The 16,711-nt window shown below is 29.4% G+C and overlaps 2 protein-coding genes across 2 annotated transcripts; both read right to left on the reverse strand.

Annotated features, from left to right (window-relative positions):
* Positions 1 to 1,582: 1,582 nt before the first annotated feature.
* On the reverse strand, positions 1,583 to 6,198 carry LOC130673009 (uncharacterized). Its single transcript, XM_057477854.1, has 4 exons — positions 6,102 to 6,198; positions 5,946 to 6,013; positions 4,734 to 4,794; positions 1,583 to 4,101 (listed from the first exon to the last, which is right to left on the reverse strand). Exons 1-4 carry the CDS (start codon positions 6,103 to 6,105, stop codon positions 1,718 to 1,720), a joined length of 2,517 nt encoding a protein of 838 aa, XP_057333837.1. The 5' UTR covers positions 6,106 to 6,198; the 3' UTR covers positions 1,583 to 1,717.
* A 212-nt stretch (positions 6,199 to 6,410) lies between these two features.
* Positions 6,411 to 9,340, reverse strand: LOC130673026 (serine--tRNA ligase, cytoplasmic). The gene is made up of 3 exons (XM_057477880.1): positions 8,770 to 9,340; positions 7,543 to 8,300; positions 6,411 to 6,774 (listed from the first exon to the last, which is right to left on the reverse strand). Exons 1-3 carry the CDS (start codon positions 9,229 to 9,231, stop codon positions 6,519 to 6,521), a joined length of 1,476 nt encoding a protein of 491 aa, XP_057333863.1. The 5' UTR covers positions 9,232 to 9,340; the 3' UTR covers positions 6,411 to 6,518.
* Positions 9,341 to 16,711: the final 7,371 nt, after the last annotated feature.

Genomic DNA, 16,711 nt, shown 5'->3' on the forward strand with positions numbered 1-16,711 from the left:
TTATTAAAGTAACATAATGAATTTGTAGCATTAACAAAAATTTTTGTAATTATAAGTTAAGATTACTTACGGTGGCAAATGCCGGCTTTAAAATACGACGATATTATTATAATAAACATCATGTGTTTTTATAAAAAATCGACTTCTTAATTACGACACAAATTGATTAGTTACTATAACAAATTGATTTGTTACCGCAAGCTAATCATGTTTGTCATTATAACAAAATCTTTCGTTATCCCGTCTTATGTTATCAGGACGAAATTCGTTTTTTCTGTGTAACATTATCGCATTCAATTATTTATTCATTATTTTAATGTCAAGTTTTTCCAAAAAAATGTTTTTTGTGTTTCCTGAAAAATTTTGTTTTCTTGACTTATGGGGGTTCTTAAATAATCGTTTCAAGTATACTTGCCAAAGATTTCATCAAGTCTTGCTTAAGATTCTTCTTAAAGACTTACGGAAATCTGTAGAAACAGTCTGCAGCAACTCTTAACAAATATGTCTACTATATATCAATTTTAGGTCAGAGTTGTTGCAGAATTGCTTAAGGTATCGGGTTTCTTTTTCTCCGAATCACTCCAAGCTCAACACACAGTACCTATAGCTAACCTAGTGGTCCTCATTTAAATTTAAAGTGCTACAAATTATCACTCGATAAAATTATATCGAATATTTAGTGGGCGCCACTGAATTTACTAGACTAACGCTGAATAGACGGGTCACGAAGTAACGAAGTAAGGGTGGCCATGTCCAGGTATTTTAAGCAATTCTACATCAAGTCTGAACTAATGCATCTTAACAGATTTACTTAACGTATCTTACGGAAGTATCTTGCTTCAGACTTGTCCATAACTGATGATGCAGACTTGCTGAAGACTGAAGATACAGATTTACGTAAGATTCCCTTAAGAATGTTACTAGGATATATTTATTGTATAATTAAAGTAATTACCTGATGGGAAATAACCAGAGATACGGCATTTAATAAAAATAATGCCATTATTTTTATTTTAAAATTATCTGATCCAAAAAAAAAATAATCATAATCAATAGCCTCCCAGGCAATGAAATAAATAAGAATAAAATATTAAAATAATGCATACTTACTCATATTGAATAAAGTAAATTTTTTAGATTTCTTCATAAACACAATCGCTAATTTTCCAATGTTACGCTAATAATGTATAAATTTTCTAAGTGCGCTAGATATATATATTCTACTAATGACATTAATGAAGTCGCGATTATCAAAAAAATTTGATGATAACGATGAGAACAATGGAATAATAATAATAAATTATTTGTGTTAACAAAAAAAAAAAATGTAGTTTATAAAAAAATAACTAATCGAGATTACTACTTGGGTTTTTTTTGTCATTAGCTTAATCACCAGTTTTAAGTTTTAATTTTATAGTTAAATTTAACAAAGAAAAAATTTTATGCCAAGGTCTTCGTATAAATTCATTTTGAAATGGACATGATTTTTTTATTAAATTTTAATTATTCTAATAAATATAAATTCTAATCAAGGAAAAAGAAATAAAATATAACTATCAATTACATGATGTATTAGAATTTATTTTGCGCATAATAACAATTTCTCAATTACAATTTTAAGGGCCAATATACCCCCCAAAAATGGTTAATTACAGGGGGATCTAATAGATGGTGCTACTTGCAAGACACCATCTGTTGGCAGCCTAATAATTTTTTATCACTCTGCAGTACTTACATAAGTTGTCTTATTGACGTAGTAAATAACAATCTTTTTATTGGGATTTATTTTACGAGGATCAAATGATACTGCTTTCCATGTATTGGGTATTGAGTAATGTAAATCGGTGTATCCTGAATTATCATCATCGTCATCTTCATCGTCGTTATCGTCTCGATCGGTTTGATAAATATTTATTTTATGTTTCTTATGGGAAATTACGACCAATTTATTTAGATTAAACATATTGGGAGTGAGTACTACAGGCAATGAATCATCACTAGATTTACTAAAATCTTCAATTGTTGGATCATTAGGCTCATTTGGTTTGTTATCGGGTTTTGGTTTTTCGTCATAAAGATCAGACGACGTGTAATCAGGCTCAGGTTGCTTATGTTCAGGCACTGGCTGCTTAGATTCAGGTATCGATGACCCATTATTACGGTCAGGTTTGTAATCGGGTTCAGGTCCCGTATATTCGGGGACTGGTTCCTTAGGTTTAGGTATTAATGACCGGTTATTACGACCAGGTTTGTAACCAGGTTCAGATCCCGTATATTCAGGCACTAGTTGCTTAGATTCAGGTATTGATGACCCGTTATTACGGTCAGGTTTAGAATCGGGTTCAGGTCCTGTATATTTGGGCACTGGCTGCTCAGATTCAGGTATTAATGGTCCGTTGTTATGGGCAGGTTGTTTGTCATCAGGTTCAGGTCCCCCATATTCCGGCACTGCCTCCGTAATTTCAGGTTGAGGTAACGTTTTAGTAAAATCAGGCCACCAACGTCCAGTATCTACTATTGAATTTGATTCAACAATTTCAATAATCCCAGATACATCAGTATTAACGAATGGAATTTCGGGATTACCGCAAGAAACATATATTAATCCATTATCATGTTTTATATGAAGATATCTATAAGGATGAACTTTTTTTGGGTGTAGTAACAAAGTATTTTTATCTGATGTCTCTATTTTAAAGTTTTGGTATTCGTCCGGCCTATCTAATGTTTCTTGAGGTGTATTAATTTGTGTTATTTTTAAGTCACTGCTATTATCAACTGCTATTGAAACTAAATTGAATTCATTGAATACTTTAGGTAGTAAAACATATACTTTTCCACTCTCAAAATTGTCATCTATAGTTCTGATATTGTCAAAATCCTTAATAACACTATCTCGTTCCACAGCCTCAACACTGTTAGGCTGATCTGTATTAACATTTGGTAACTCATAAGTTCCGATCCAAAGATATAATTTGCCATTTTCATGCCGTATTTTTAGTTCAGCTCTTGGATCCAATGTAATAGGATGTACTACCAATTTATTTTCATCAGATGTTATTATACTCAATTTATCAACATTATCTTCAGATAAATAACATTCTTTAGGTGTATCTACTTGTGTAACTTTCATCATATTATTTTTAAATAATATCAAAAATACCTTTTCTTTATCGAATTCAAATGCGCCTATGTTAAGCGTTTCTTCAGAATTAAAAGTAATGTCTATAACAGATTTAGATCCTTCCTCATCAGGTTCAGGCATTATGTTAGTGATTTCAGGCACAGGTAGTTTATCATTATTACTATTGATATCAGGTGCAGATACTTCATTACCATTTTCAGCTCTAGGATTTTCCTTCCTGACATCGGGATTTGAATCTTCGGGTAAATATTTAATTTCATCAGGTTTATTTTCACGTAAGCTTAAATCAGGTTTTCTATCTTGATAAATATAAATAGAATTATTACCATGCTGTATACAAATTTCTTTCTTAGGATCTATTTTCTTCGGATCAAGAAAAATTTTAGTTTTATCAGACCCGACATATCGCAAGTCAGCTGCTGTAGTATCATTATTAGAATTACTAATATGCGGCGCATCACGTTGGGATATAAATAATTCATCGTCACGATAATATATCTGTACGAATTTATATAATTTAAAATCTGTTTTATCAGCACATATCTCCCAATCACTTCCTACTCTCCTATGCCAATCAGGTTCAAATAATTTTGCTTCTTCTTCTTCAGAATCGTCAGCGCTGATAGTTGTTTCACTTTCAGGTTGCTTACCTTGATAAACATAAATGTATCTATCATAATGATGAATTGCCAAAGCCTTAGATGGATTTATTTCCGATGGATTCAGTATAATCATCGTGTGATCAGGTACACGTTTTTGCAAATCATGTTCCTTATATTTTTTATTTATCCACGTCGGCTCGTCACGCATTTTGTATTGGGTCACTACTAATTTATTATTCTTGTAATAAATTCCGATTTGTCGCCGTGGTAAAAATTCACACAAACTCACGCCTATTCCAATATGGTCGCCATATTTTTCCACGTGCAATTCTCTTGGTATGTGATCACCATTCCCTAGTAACACGTGTTTAAGCAAGATTCTGGAGTAAGTATTTTGAGCAAGACTCCTTGCTGCTAGTGTCTTTTTCTACGTATGTCTTTCGCAAGATCGTGTAACAAGAAACCTATGGCAAGATTTGTGTACGCCTTGCTCATGGTATCGTACGCAAGAATATTAAAGATATCTTGAACAAGGTGCAATGAAAAAGTGTCTGACGCATTTCTTGCTCCAGTGACTTGCAGTAGGTACTTACGCATGACTTGCTCAAGATTTGCTCAAGGCTCAAGGTCAATTTCGAGCCTTGAGCAGATCTTGAGCAAGCCATTTGGAGCAACTATTTTCAACTATAGCCTTCCAGAATTGAGTTATAATCTGACACGAATTTCTTGTGTAAGGCTTGCAATTTAAATCTGGTCACAAATGTCTGCAGCAAGACATATGCGTAAAAAAAGACAATAGCGCATAGGTGCACCTATCGATCTTGAGAGCAGATTTGCTCAAGAATTGAAAAAAATTGTTATATGGGAATTATTTTTATTATCGTTATCAAGCTAATTGCCAAATAATGTCACCATAAAAATAAATTTACTATCTAATATTTACTTATTTTTTATAACTAGTAAATTCACGTGTATAATTTAATTACCTTCGCAGTCATAGTTGATAAATATTTGGTCTCCTTCCTTGGACACCGAATCAGTCTCCAACTATTTATGCATTTTATTTATTATAGGGGTGTGTAAATAGTTCGAACTTACGAAATATTCGTGTCGAATCGAATTAAACTATTTAATTTGAATTTCAAAGTGTATAATTCGTAAGTTTTCCAATTATTCATAGATTTTTTTTTTGATCGACTTAAAATTATAATATTTTTTTGGATCATTCAAATTTTGTCAGAGGTAAATAGAACTCAGACACGAATCTACGAAAAAATTATTTTTGGTTACTTAAAAAACTAAGCTCTCCATTAAATAAAAATTTAAAATGTTAGAAAATCCAAAAGCGCACACCTCAATCGCTCATATTGTATTTAATCATTCCTTTAATTTTATAATATTAATGAATTTTTTTTTAATGATGAATTTTTATTCAGCTTTTAAATTATTAATTTACTTTTCTTATTTCTTATTTTTAGTTTAGTTTTATTTTTTTTAAATATCCCGCGTTTTAGATGCCGCTCTTTTTTTCAATCCTACTGTTACGCTAGTGCTGCTGCCAGTAGTTGATAGAGAAAAAAGGAAATAAAATAACAATAGTAAAAATAAAAATGGCAGCTAAATTTTTCGTCAATTACAAGTTTTTAAGTTTTTATTAATTACAATTAAACCTCAAGGAGTTGAATAGTGATTTACGATAGAGTTCTTGTAGTCGCCAATCTAACGCTAATAATAAAAAATTAGGTCCCCGAGCCATTTTATTAGAGAGTTATCGTGATCATAAGAAATCAGATAATTAATTGACATCAGGGCTCCCCTCAACTAGAGTATTTATTTTAAAAATAACATATTGAGACATAAACTTGATGTTGCATCATAATTATTCCTTACTAAATTCTCTCTATGATGACATAAGTTTCAACCTAGTTTAATATACTTAAAAAAGTGTAAAGATAATTGAAACATTCACTCTTAAGGTGTGCAATATTTGAAAGCAGATCCGAATTCTATCGATTCGAATCGAGAAATTTGAAAAGTTTGAATTATTCAAAAATTTACGAATAAGTAGAAAATTTTAAAATTATTCAATTTGAATTTCAAATCAAATAGTTGTTTTGATTCGATCTGACAACGATTCGCACACGCCTAATTTATTAATATAACTGTTGTTGTATTTATTGTATAATTAATTTACTCACCTGATCGGAAATAACCAAATTTATGACATTTAATAAGAACAATCCTATTATTTTTAGTTTAAAATTATCTAGTTAAAAAAAAAATAACAATAATCAATAGCTTCCCTCACATTAAAATTAAAAAAAAAATATAGTATATTAATAATATATACGTACCCATATTGAATCGGGTAAATATTTCCTATTTCTTCATTGATACACTCGTTAATTGTCTAATGATTCCATTTTTTAGGTGCTCTATATATATATAAATATATATAGATTCCACTAATGATATAAAAAAATAACGGCTTTGTTTAAAACATTTATGATAATAATAATAATAATAAAAATTATTATTATTATCATAGTAGAGACAAGCAAATACAAAAAATTAATGACAGTGACTTATCATTAGTTGTGGTTTTTTACTGTAATTAATTTAATTACTACTAGTTATTACTTAAAGTACGATAAAGAAAAAAATTGATATTATAAATAAATTTATTGTACTACATAAAAAAGCAGATACAAAAATTAAATGCAATAAGCATATAATATAGTTATTTAAAATTATTGTTTAAGAGTGTGAAATCACTTGGACATATTTTCTCGCTGTTTTTTCTGTTTTTTCGACTCGGCTTCGTCGATCGGAGCTGGTTTTACAAACGGAATCTCATCCCGATATTTATCGGGCATAAGTGCCGCGAGTGCTGGTGGAATTTTAATTCCAGTCTCTGTTTGGTTGACCTCCAAAATTGCGCAAATGACACGTGTTGTTGCGCACATTGTTGCATTTAACATATGGACGTAATCGACAGCTGTGTTCATTTTTTTAGTTTGCCCATAACTGTAAATGATATTTTTTTAATTCGTTTGTTCAACTGATTAATCATTCAATTAAATTTTATTCACTAATTATGCAGATATCATTTTTTTTTTTAATTTATTATTGAAGCCTAAAAATTTTTTTCATTTGAGTACTCACATCAATACGTTGCAGAATAAATTTTTTTTTTATATCAATTGCGAAATTTATTAATTCTTTTTTTTTATTCATAAAAATTAATAATTCACTTTAATACTGATGTAATTGCGAGTAAAATGAGTACCCACATCACTATATTTAATCAAGTCTACATAAAATCAAAATGGCCACCTAAAAAATGGCTCAATCAATACTTAATCAAAATATATGATTGTGGGTACTTGAACTACGCGGAATTACATCAGCTACCTGATCATCATTTCAATTTTTCTCTAAAAAATTTTTAGCGGCATAATTATTGAAAATAAAATTTTTTTTTTTAAATATCGACTGCAAAATTTATCAATTTTTATTTTAATGCTAAAAATGAATAGTGTTACTCTGATATCGATGTAATTGCGAGTAAAATGAGTACCCACATCACTATATTTAATGAAGTCTACTTAAAATGAAAATGGCCACCGGAAAAATGGCTAAATCAATACTTAATCAAAATATATGATTGTGGGTACTCATTTTACGCGGAATCACATCAACTACCCAGTCATTACTTTAATTTTCCTCTAAAAAATTTTTAGCGGCATAATTATTGAAAATAAAATTTTTTTTAAAATAAAAAAGAATAATTACCGTACGAGTAAACGTCTTGCTTGATAATCAAGACAATTACTACACGATACCAGCTCTCTGAATGCTTTAGAACCAGGAAACCATGCTTCGAGATCTAATTTTTTTGATGCAGCATGATTCAATGCACCAGAAACAATATTAACAACTCTGTAGGGAATTCCCAAATCTTGATAAAATTCCTCGGCGTTAGCGATCATCTCGTCCATCATTTCCCATGACTTGTTGTCATGAGGAGAAGTCAAACAAAATTGTTCAACTTTTTCAAACTGATGGACGCGGAAAATTCCCCGGGTATCGCGACCATGAGAACCGACTTCCTGACGGAAACAGGTCGAAAATCCAGCGTATCTGATGGGCAACTCACTCTCGGGTATCCACTCATTTCGATGAAAAGCGGCAATCGGTTGCTCAGAAGTTGCAATTAAATATTTTTCTTCTGTTTCTTTGCTGTCATTGTCGCCCTTACCAATTACTTTGTAAAGTTCCTCGTCAAATTGGGCCAGCTGAGCAACTTCTTGCATTGCATCTTTCCGCATAAAAAATGGAGTGTACAGAGGTTTGTAACCCTTTGCATCTAATTTACGTAAAGCGAGCTGTATCAATGCGTGCTCCAAAAAAACAGCAGGACCCGTCAAAAAATAACCACGGCCTCCAGATACTGCAGCTCCGCGTATTCCGTCCATCCCGTCAATCATGTGGATCAGATCGTAGTGAGAGTATTTTTTTTGTTCCGTTATATTTCCATATGTTCTTTCAATCTAAAATAAATTATTGTTAATTACATCATTTATATTAATATGAATCATTGTGATATTTTTTTTTATTAAAATGAATGTCATATTTTTAATGCTCGCTAAATTCTGCGTAAAATGAGTACCAACAACGATATGTTTAGACCAGATGGTAATTGGCTCATTCATTTGTTAATTAATTATGTTAATTATTAATTTTAGTTAAATTTTAAAAAACTAGCTTGTGGGTACTCATTTTACTCGCGATCACGATGTCTGGCATGAGAAAGTATCAATTTATTTAAAAAATCGAAAAAAAATTTTTTTTTTGGAAATTTTAATGAATTTTTTTTTTTTTAAACATATTGATGTGGGTACTCAATCGAGAGGAAATTACCCCCTGAACAAGAAAATACCATCGTCATACAAAAATATGAATATTTTTTGAATAAAAATCACAATGACCATAAAATGAATAATTAAAAAATTAGCATACTCGATTTTCCTCTTCATCATTACTAACAGGCACAGAAGCATCCAAATGATTGCCGACTTCTCTTAAAGCAGAGTTACGATCCTGTTCAACTTTCTTCAACTCATCCTCATTCTTGATAATCGCCTCGTCAATGAGACTACGGATTTTTTTGATCTTAAAGACCGTCAGCTCTTTGAGGTTATCGGTATTAATCGACTCCAAGTCATTAATTATATTATCAGGAAGTGTATCGTCATCTCCAATAGTTTCCTTATTTTTCATTTTCTCTCCGATTATTTTCGAACATAAATTTTTTAATTTATTGTAATTGTCAGCACGATGACGGCATTGACGCCAAATTTTATCTTTTTCAATAACTAACTCGACAAGACCAACATCTTTGAATCTTTTTCGTTGGTTTTCTCTAACTAATTCAACATTTGACCCTTTGTCTTCACGAAACAAGTCTAAGTCTAACACCATTTTTATTTTTTTAGTTATTTTTTATACACTTAATTAATTATTTTAATTGAAAATTTTATTTTACTTTATCGTCCACACGTGGATAGAAAGTTATTCGATAAAGTGCTTGACAGCTGGCGGCGCCTCGTCATTTTTTACGCATACTGCGCGCGCACGACGAGCATACTCGCGGTCGCGGCAATTTTAGCGGTTTTTTTAAATTTCATATAAAAGCGCCGAGATTATGATGAATAATTTTAATTAATGCCGACATAATAATTGAATTAAATAGAATAAACAATATAAGGGAGGTTGGGACACGATACCTTTAATAATTTGGAAAAAAAAAAAATAAATAAATAAAAAATTTCCATAATCCAAATTTATGAGTCTGATGTAGATTACAAGTTTCCTCTTCAAAAAAGATGTTTTTTAGTTAAAAAAAAAAAATCTTTTTCAAATTTTGTAAATGATTTTTTAGAGGAAGACCGTTTACCCAGAAATATAATTCCATTTTGTCACACAAATTGAGATAATCAATGATTCATTCGATGCTGGTAAAATAAAAGGATGCACTTATTTAAAAAAAATTTTTTTCACACTAATTTATTTTTTGTAATTTTTTTGAAAAAGTCCGTCGTGCCCCAAAAAAAAATTTTTTTTCTTAAATTATGGAAAAATTATGATGATTTTGTTTAAAACAACTTGTACCCAGTGATCAAAGGCCACGAAAAAAAAATTCCGGCTCATGGGAAAGTGACAAGTCAACGCGCGAAACATTAATGCTGATTGTCCTTAAATAAACTCTAAATCATCAATAGTAGCAGGAACACAGATTAAAGGAGTTACAGCATCCCACAGCAGGTCACAAGATGAAATTAGCAAAGAGAGCTCGACTCTGTACGGACTTTTTTTTTAGGGGAATCAATTGCCCCAAATGTATTGATAATTATCCGTAGGTCTACACAGAAAAAAAAAAAATTTCTTGGCGCAAGAAAATTTTCGTTTGTAATTCATAATAAAAGAAAATTTCTTAGGGCAAATACAAATTTTCTTGAGGTGAATAAAAATTTTTCGCGCCAAGAAATCCTTTTTTTCTGTGTAAAAATAAATTGGAAAATACCAATTTCTTTAGGAAAAAAATTTTAACGTGGCCTGAGATAGGAGTGAGAATAAGTTTGAACAATTGGATTTGTTGAGAAAAAAATATTTCTACGAGGCTTAAGATATCACAGCAGCTCACAACACAAAATTGGCCAAATGAGGGTCTGTCCCTGCACCAACTTTATTTTTTTGGGGGGGGATTAGTTGATTTTAAATGGACGTTAAATCATCCATAGGAATGAAAATAAGTTAATATGCCTTAATATAAATATATAAAACTCGACACACATTTAAAACATGAATCGTAATTTTTTAAATTAATTGATGTGATAACATGTCACGAACAGAATATTATGAACAAACTTAAAAGGAATAAAAATTTTGTTATTATTTGTATTGAAAAAAGTGAAGACGAGAATAAAATATAATAAAAAAATAAGATTTTACGATTCATCCACTCGATGACACTTGAAAAGGATTCAATCCAATGGCAAACATTATTCGCGGAGATCGATTTCATGCTTCAAGAACCTCAAGGCTCCTTCTATATCTACTTGTATCCTTTTTAAGTAAGAAAAATAATTTTTAGTCATCTGTTATCTATTACTCACTTCCTCAATATTTTTTTTCCCTCTAAACATTATTTATACATTTAAACAGCAGCTAAGTACAAATACTGTTTTTAATTAAACAATATTGAATCATTAAATCTATTTTTAAAAAATTACCGCCTTTTTTCCTTCTACATTATTTTTAACTTCCCGATATGGAAATTTAAAATTTTCAAAAAAAAAAGAAGTGATTGGTTTCGATCCGATTTTCGAAAATAGAGTTTTCATCGGATGTTGACGTGTTGAGGTGCTAGGAAGTTATTCCGACTATTACCGGATGGACGTCCGGCCGTGTGTGTGCAAACTTTTTTTTATCTGACGATATCTTTGGAACAAATCGATTCGAGCCTTCTTGGCGGCGATTAAAAGAACTCACCAAGATTTGAAACTGATTAGATTTTGAAGTCGATCTGCCAAGTAGTTTACGAGTTATAAAAATTTTTTAAATATTTTTTTCGTAGAACTCATAAACTACTCACTCGATTTTTTTTAAGTCCGAATTATAACTTTTCATTCGTTGAGGATTTTGAGGTCTTACTTATAATTTAAAATCGATAAATTATTCGCATTTAGACCTCATAGTTCTCATTGAGGATTTTGAGTACTAAAATAGAGTTACTTTCTGAGCGGGAAATAAAACATCAAAGGCATTGAGGCTTTTGAGGACTAAACTAGAAATTGTTTTTTGACTCGGAAGTAAGCTCTTTTGATTGCTACCAAGAACGCTGGAATCAAATTATTTTTTTCCAATGAAATGTATGTTCTGTCTTGTCTCACAGTTTTTTGAACTCGAAGAGAAGAAATTTTTTTTCATTCGCTTCTATGTGCTAGCGTTTTTCTAGAAGACTTGCCTGATACCCCAAGGCCTCCAGACATCCCATGGACGCCTTAATTTTTATCAGGATCGCCGGCTAAGAAATTCTACATAAATTCGATAGAAAATCTAGACTCAGCTCCCTGAGTTCGAAAACAGCGGGAAGTTTTGTGGTTTTTCCGCAGGTTCAACCGTTTTTCAGGATTTTTTTTATTGCCACCTCAAGTGTATAATCATTTTATTAATTACTATGACAACAGTAAACTAACAAGTGTAAAAAAAAAAGTAATTTCAACAATCACAAGGGGTAAATTTATACAATCGTTGAACTCAGTCTTTTGATAAATTTATCATGAATGAAAATATATAATGGCCTTTAAAAAAGTTTCGTACTAGTTTATATGTATGTAGATATTAGACATTGATATGCTTTATGTATTTCAATGAAAATGGAATATATGTAGTAACGTATGTCGGGAATAGTCAATGATGAGAGTCAAAAAAATTTTCCGAGATTTAATAGACACGATTGGAAAAATATTTTCAATTAAATTTTAATTGTAAGGCAAAAAGAGAAAAGTAAATGAAGAAAAAAATTTATTGTCATTAAATATCTAATAAATCTTTTGAAAAAATATTATTCATTATATCAATAATATTTTTTGGACAATATAAAAAAAAAAAGTAATAAATTGATTCGATTTCATTATTAGTGAGTAAATAAATCATAAAAGTGAATCAGAATTTACGTAGGTGTTAAATAAAAGAGCGAAAGAAATATATTTATGTATATATATATATATATATATATATATATATATATATATATATATATATATATATATATATAGATGTTCAATTGATATAAACACATATTTCAAACCTTACATAAATACTTGAATCATAGATTTATGATACTTCAATTAATTAATATCTACTTGATTAAATTGACAGTAATTATTTATTCATAGCAAATGGTTTTGACTGATGATATATTTAAATTTAATTACGAGTTCCATTACTAGACATACTAAACTTTCATTAATTATTGATAATCTAAACTCTAGTTTTAATGATTTATAGAGAAAACTGCTACATTTTTATGGAATATAATAATATTGAATCAATTATTTAGATTTTGGTTTTTTTGGGCAAAAATTATTAAAAAAAAAAAAAATCAATTGAGCTTTGTTTATTTACGCTCCAAAATTTTTAAATTTAAATTTATAATTATTAAGCGATTTTTTGATAAATAAAATTTATATCTTAATAAATGAGTCAAATTATTTGAATAATAGAAAAAAAAATCAAAAGAACTATGGAAATATAAAACGATATTATTTAACAAAATGAGCCGATAAATCAACATAATAGTAATTTAAAATCTTATTAAATTCCTTTCTTTTGCATATGACCAATAAATAATTTTTTTCTTTATAAAAAAAAAATTACCCAAGCTATATTTAACTGAAATTTTAATTTTTTTTTTATCCTATTTACTTATTTCTACCCTATTAACTATATTTTCCTATTTCATACTCTAAGACCTCTCTGGCGGCATACTTTTTTTTTCTTAACCAATAAATATCGATTGATGACGTACTTATAGGGCATGGATTAAATGAATTACTGCCGGATGTCGTTAACTGATTGATGGCCACGGCCATTCTTAAATTTTTTCTTTAACTTTTTTTATCCTATATTTCAATTTTTAATCCATTCATTAAATCATTATTGCGATTTTTATTATTTACTTTTTTCTAACTGAAAATTTCGTGCCTAATCAACCAAATGAAGTTTTTTTTCTCGAGTCAATATATTTTTGAGGTTTTAATTAAAATATAGTCATTTATTTTAAGATTTTTTTTTTTTACTGCTGTCTAAAAGTGAATCAGCGAAATTCATTAGCAAATAGTGAATATTCACGAATTTTCATAGATTCAGTTTTAGAGAGTAATATGTGAGATATTTTTTTAAAGCAAAATGTGTTACATATTTTTAGCAATATTCAATTTTTTCTTGAAAAAAATCAAATCAAAACGAGGAAAAATTTATCCAAGTTTTGCTTTAGGATTTACTACAGTGGATCCAAAGAACAGACTGGCAACCAAACTGGCATTTAGCAATTCCTTTTCCGATTGCCAACAAAAATTACGTTCACTGCCAGATTTAAAGTTCTTAGGTCACACTGTAAAAAATCGGGAGTGGACGCGGAATTATCACGGATTTCATTTAAATCCACATTCACTCCAATTCGGGGTTTGAATATTCAAATAATCTCCCTGTATTAGGAGTGAATTTTACGTCAAGAAAATTAAATAAATACAGTCATCCACTCCGCATTTACTCCGCGTTCACTCCAATAATTTTTTACAGTATGTACGAGTTATATAGTAAATTACTTTATTTCGAATAATGACATTAAATGTCAATTCCTCCTTTGATAATTTTGCTAGACCTTTCCCAATAAAACGTTTAATTTAAAAAAAAAAAAGTTTTTGTACAATTAAAATGCACTTTTCAAATTCTCGAGAATAATTTATTCGAACTAAAGAAAATATGTAATTTCTAGTTTAAATCAACTTGTGATAAATTTTCACCGACTGAATCGACGTATCAAATATTCAAACTTTATAACTATGAATTGATTTTTAAATTTAATTTATAGGTTTCATTAATTACAAAAAAAAATCAAGTTGAGTATTTTTTTTGTTATTTATAAAATTTTTAGTATCTATAAACATAATATTTATGACGATAAGAAAAGCGTATGACATTTTCTTTTTTATTATGATAATAATAATGTAAGTATTCAAATGATTTGTAATAGATAAAAATTTACATTACGAAGTTTTGCGGAATAAAATTCACATTTCCGCAGTAATATTAAAATGAATAGAATATAAATTTATATATGAAACATTATTTGTTAAATATTCATTGTTAAATGATACATATGTAGCTTCATTATTCTAGATTTATTGTATAATAAGAATTTTAAGTAATAAATTTTTATCTCTGCATCAACTACGTAAGTTATAACTCGAAATTGTGGCTAAACAATTAAAATTAGAACAAAATTTAATGAAATATTTTATGTAAAATATTCAGTTTACTACAAGAATGATTTTTTTTTTGTAAACGCGGAGTGAACGTGGAGTAGATAACTTTTTATTTTTTCACTCCCTTCCGAAATAAAATTTACTCCAATGGGAAGTTTTCGCTTCTGCGAAAACTTTTTTTTTCTCCGGGCTCGAAAACAGCGAGAAGTTTAGGGGTTGGCCGCAGGGTTAACCGTTTTTCAGTTTTTTTTTTATCTACACTGTAAAAAATCACCGGGGTAAGTCCAAGCGGTGTAGGTGTTAAAATTATCGGTGTTAAATTTACCCCCGAAAGCGGTGTGAAAATAACGCCGCCACCGGTGTAAATATTCTGTACCGGTGTTAAAATATTTTACTTTGTGAATATTTTTACTTACTCGATCACTATACTTGTTAATAAATGATATTTTTTATTAATTTTTATAAAGAACTGACATTTTTTGTGTTTTATAATCTTTAAAGTCAATACTCCAAGCGGACGCAATTTATTCCGCTTTTACACCGGCATTACCCCGCTTTTACACCGGTTTTACTCCGCTTTTACACCGGCTACCCCGCTTTAACACCGGTATTTTTAACACCGGTGTATTACTCCTCCTACACCGGTGTAATTTCATTTTTACACCGGGCGGAGTTAAAACGAGTCCATTTTTAACACCGCTCTTTTTACAGTGTAATGTTATTCAGATTAGTTTTGTATCTTAACAAACTTTTTTTTTACAAACAAATGGTTTTACCCTACCCAAGATTCGAACCTAGACCGATCACGCGAGACTTATGACCTACCCAACACGCTTAGCCACTGTTGCTTATTGGATATCATGTTTTTAATAAACTTTTAAATTATTCATGGATGTTTGTCATGTTAAATATTAATTTAAACAACTAAATATTAATTTAAAGAACTAAATAACGAAATTTAAATATTTAAAAGTTCATGGAAGTAGTTCTCGAAAAAATTAATATATTTTATATTATTACCAACACCAATGAGAAATTTCATTTTGTTCATAGTGCAAGAATTTCTTTTTAATTTTTAATTATATTTTTCTTCAATTCCTTTTTTTCACTCAACCAAATATAATTGCTATATTGAAATTTTTAATTGTAATAAATTTGAGAACGTATCAACTAAATAGACGAAATCTTCGCTTGTCTTGAATAATTCATGCTTCTAGAAATTTATTACTAAAGTGAAGCAAAAGTTTTCTTAAAATATGAACTGTCAATTTCGTTTTAGAAAAAAATTACTTATTTTTAGTATTTATGAGAACAAGAAAAATAATTACATGAATTTAATTTTTTTTTCTCTTAGTGTAATATAATTCCACTGAGTTACTAACTGTCATATTTGAATCAACCACAGGGTAGAAGTAGCATTTGTGGACACTGCTCCCTTTTTGGACATATAAAGCTTTATTTAAATTAATGAAAAAGTATGAAACAAAATTTCCATTGCAACAATGTAATAAAAGTGTCTTTGTACACTGAGAGAAAAAAGTGTATATTTCCAAGTAAAATTTCTTGATTTAAGTATTATTTTACTTAAATAGTGCCAAGTAAATATTTTCTTAATTTTAGTAAAAATGCATTGTCTGTAGAAATTTATGAGTAGATTCAAACAATTGTTATAAAGATAAGAAATATTATACTTCGATGTAGTAAATTTTTTCTTGTTTTCAGTATTATGAGTTAAGTAAACATGGTTACTTGAATTTAATTTTTTTTTCTCTCAGTGTACACAGTTGAAAAATTAATTGTGTTATTGCGTCTTTTACAAATTACTTTATTTAAATTTTTAAAGTGTCTGAAACTGGCTCTGAGGTGGCCAAAAACGGTACCTCTACCCTACCATGAAATAAAATTTTGTA

This window comes from Microplitis mediator, chromosome 8 (genome assembly GCF_029852145.1).
Source record: "Microplitis mediator isolate UGA2020A chromosome 8, iyMicMedi2.1, whole genome shotgun sequence".
Taxonomy (NCBI): Eukaryota; Metazoa; Arthropoda; class Insecta; order Hymenoptera; family Braconidae; genus Microplitis; species Microplitis mediator.

Bases quoted from the DNA above. Each gene is read 5' to 3' on its own strand.
- LOC130673009 (XM_057477854.1), bottom strand. The intron at 4,795-5,945 runs GTGAGTAAATTA...ATGCATAAATAG, and splicing joins ATTTGGTTATTTCCGATCAG to TTGGAGACTGATTCGGTGTC. The intron at 4,102-4,733 runs GTAATTAAATTA...ACGTGTTACTAG, and splicing joins TATCAACTATGACTGCGAAG to GGAATGGTGATCACATACCA.
- LOC130673026 (XM_057477880.1), bottom strand. From the start codon at position 9,231: ATGGTGTTAGACTTAGACTTGTTTCGTGAAGACAAAGGGTCAAATGTT. The intron at 8,301-8,769 runs GTATGCTAATTT...AATTTATTTTAG, and splicing joins ATGATGAAGAGGAAAATCGA to ATTGAAAGAACATATGGAAA. The intron at 6,775-7,542 runs GTAATTATTCTT...TATCATTTACAG, and splicing joins GCAAGACGTTTACTCGTACG to TTATGGGCAAACTAAAAAAA.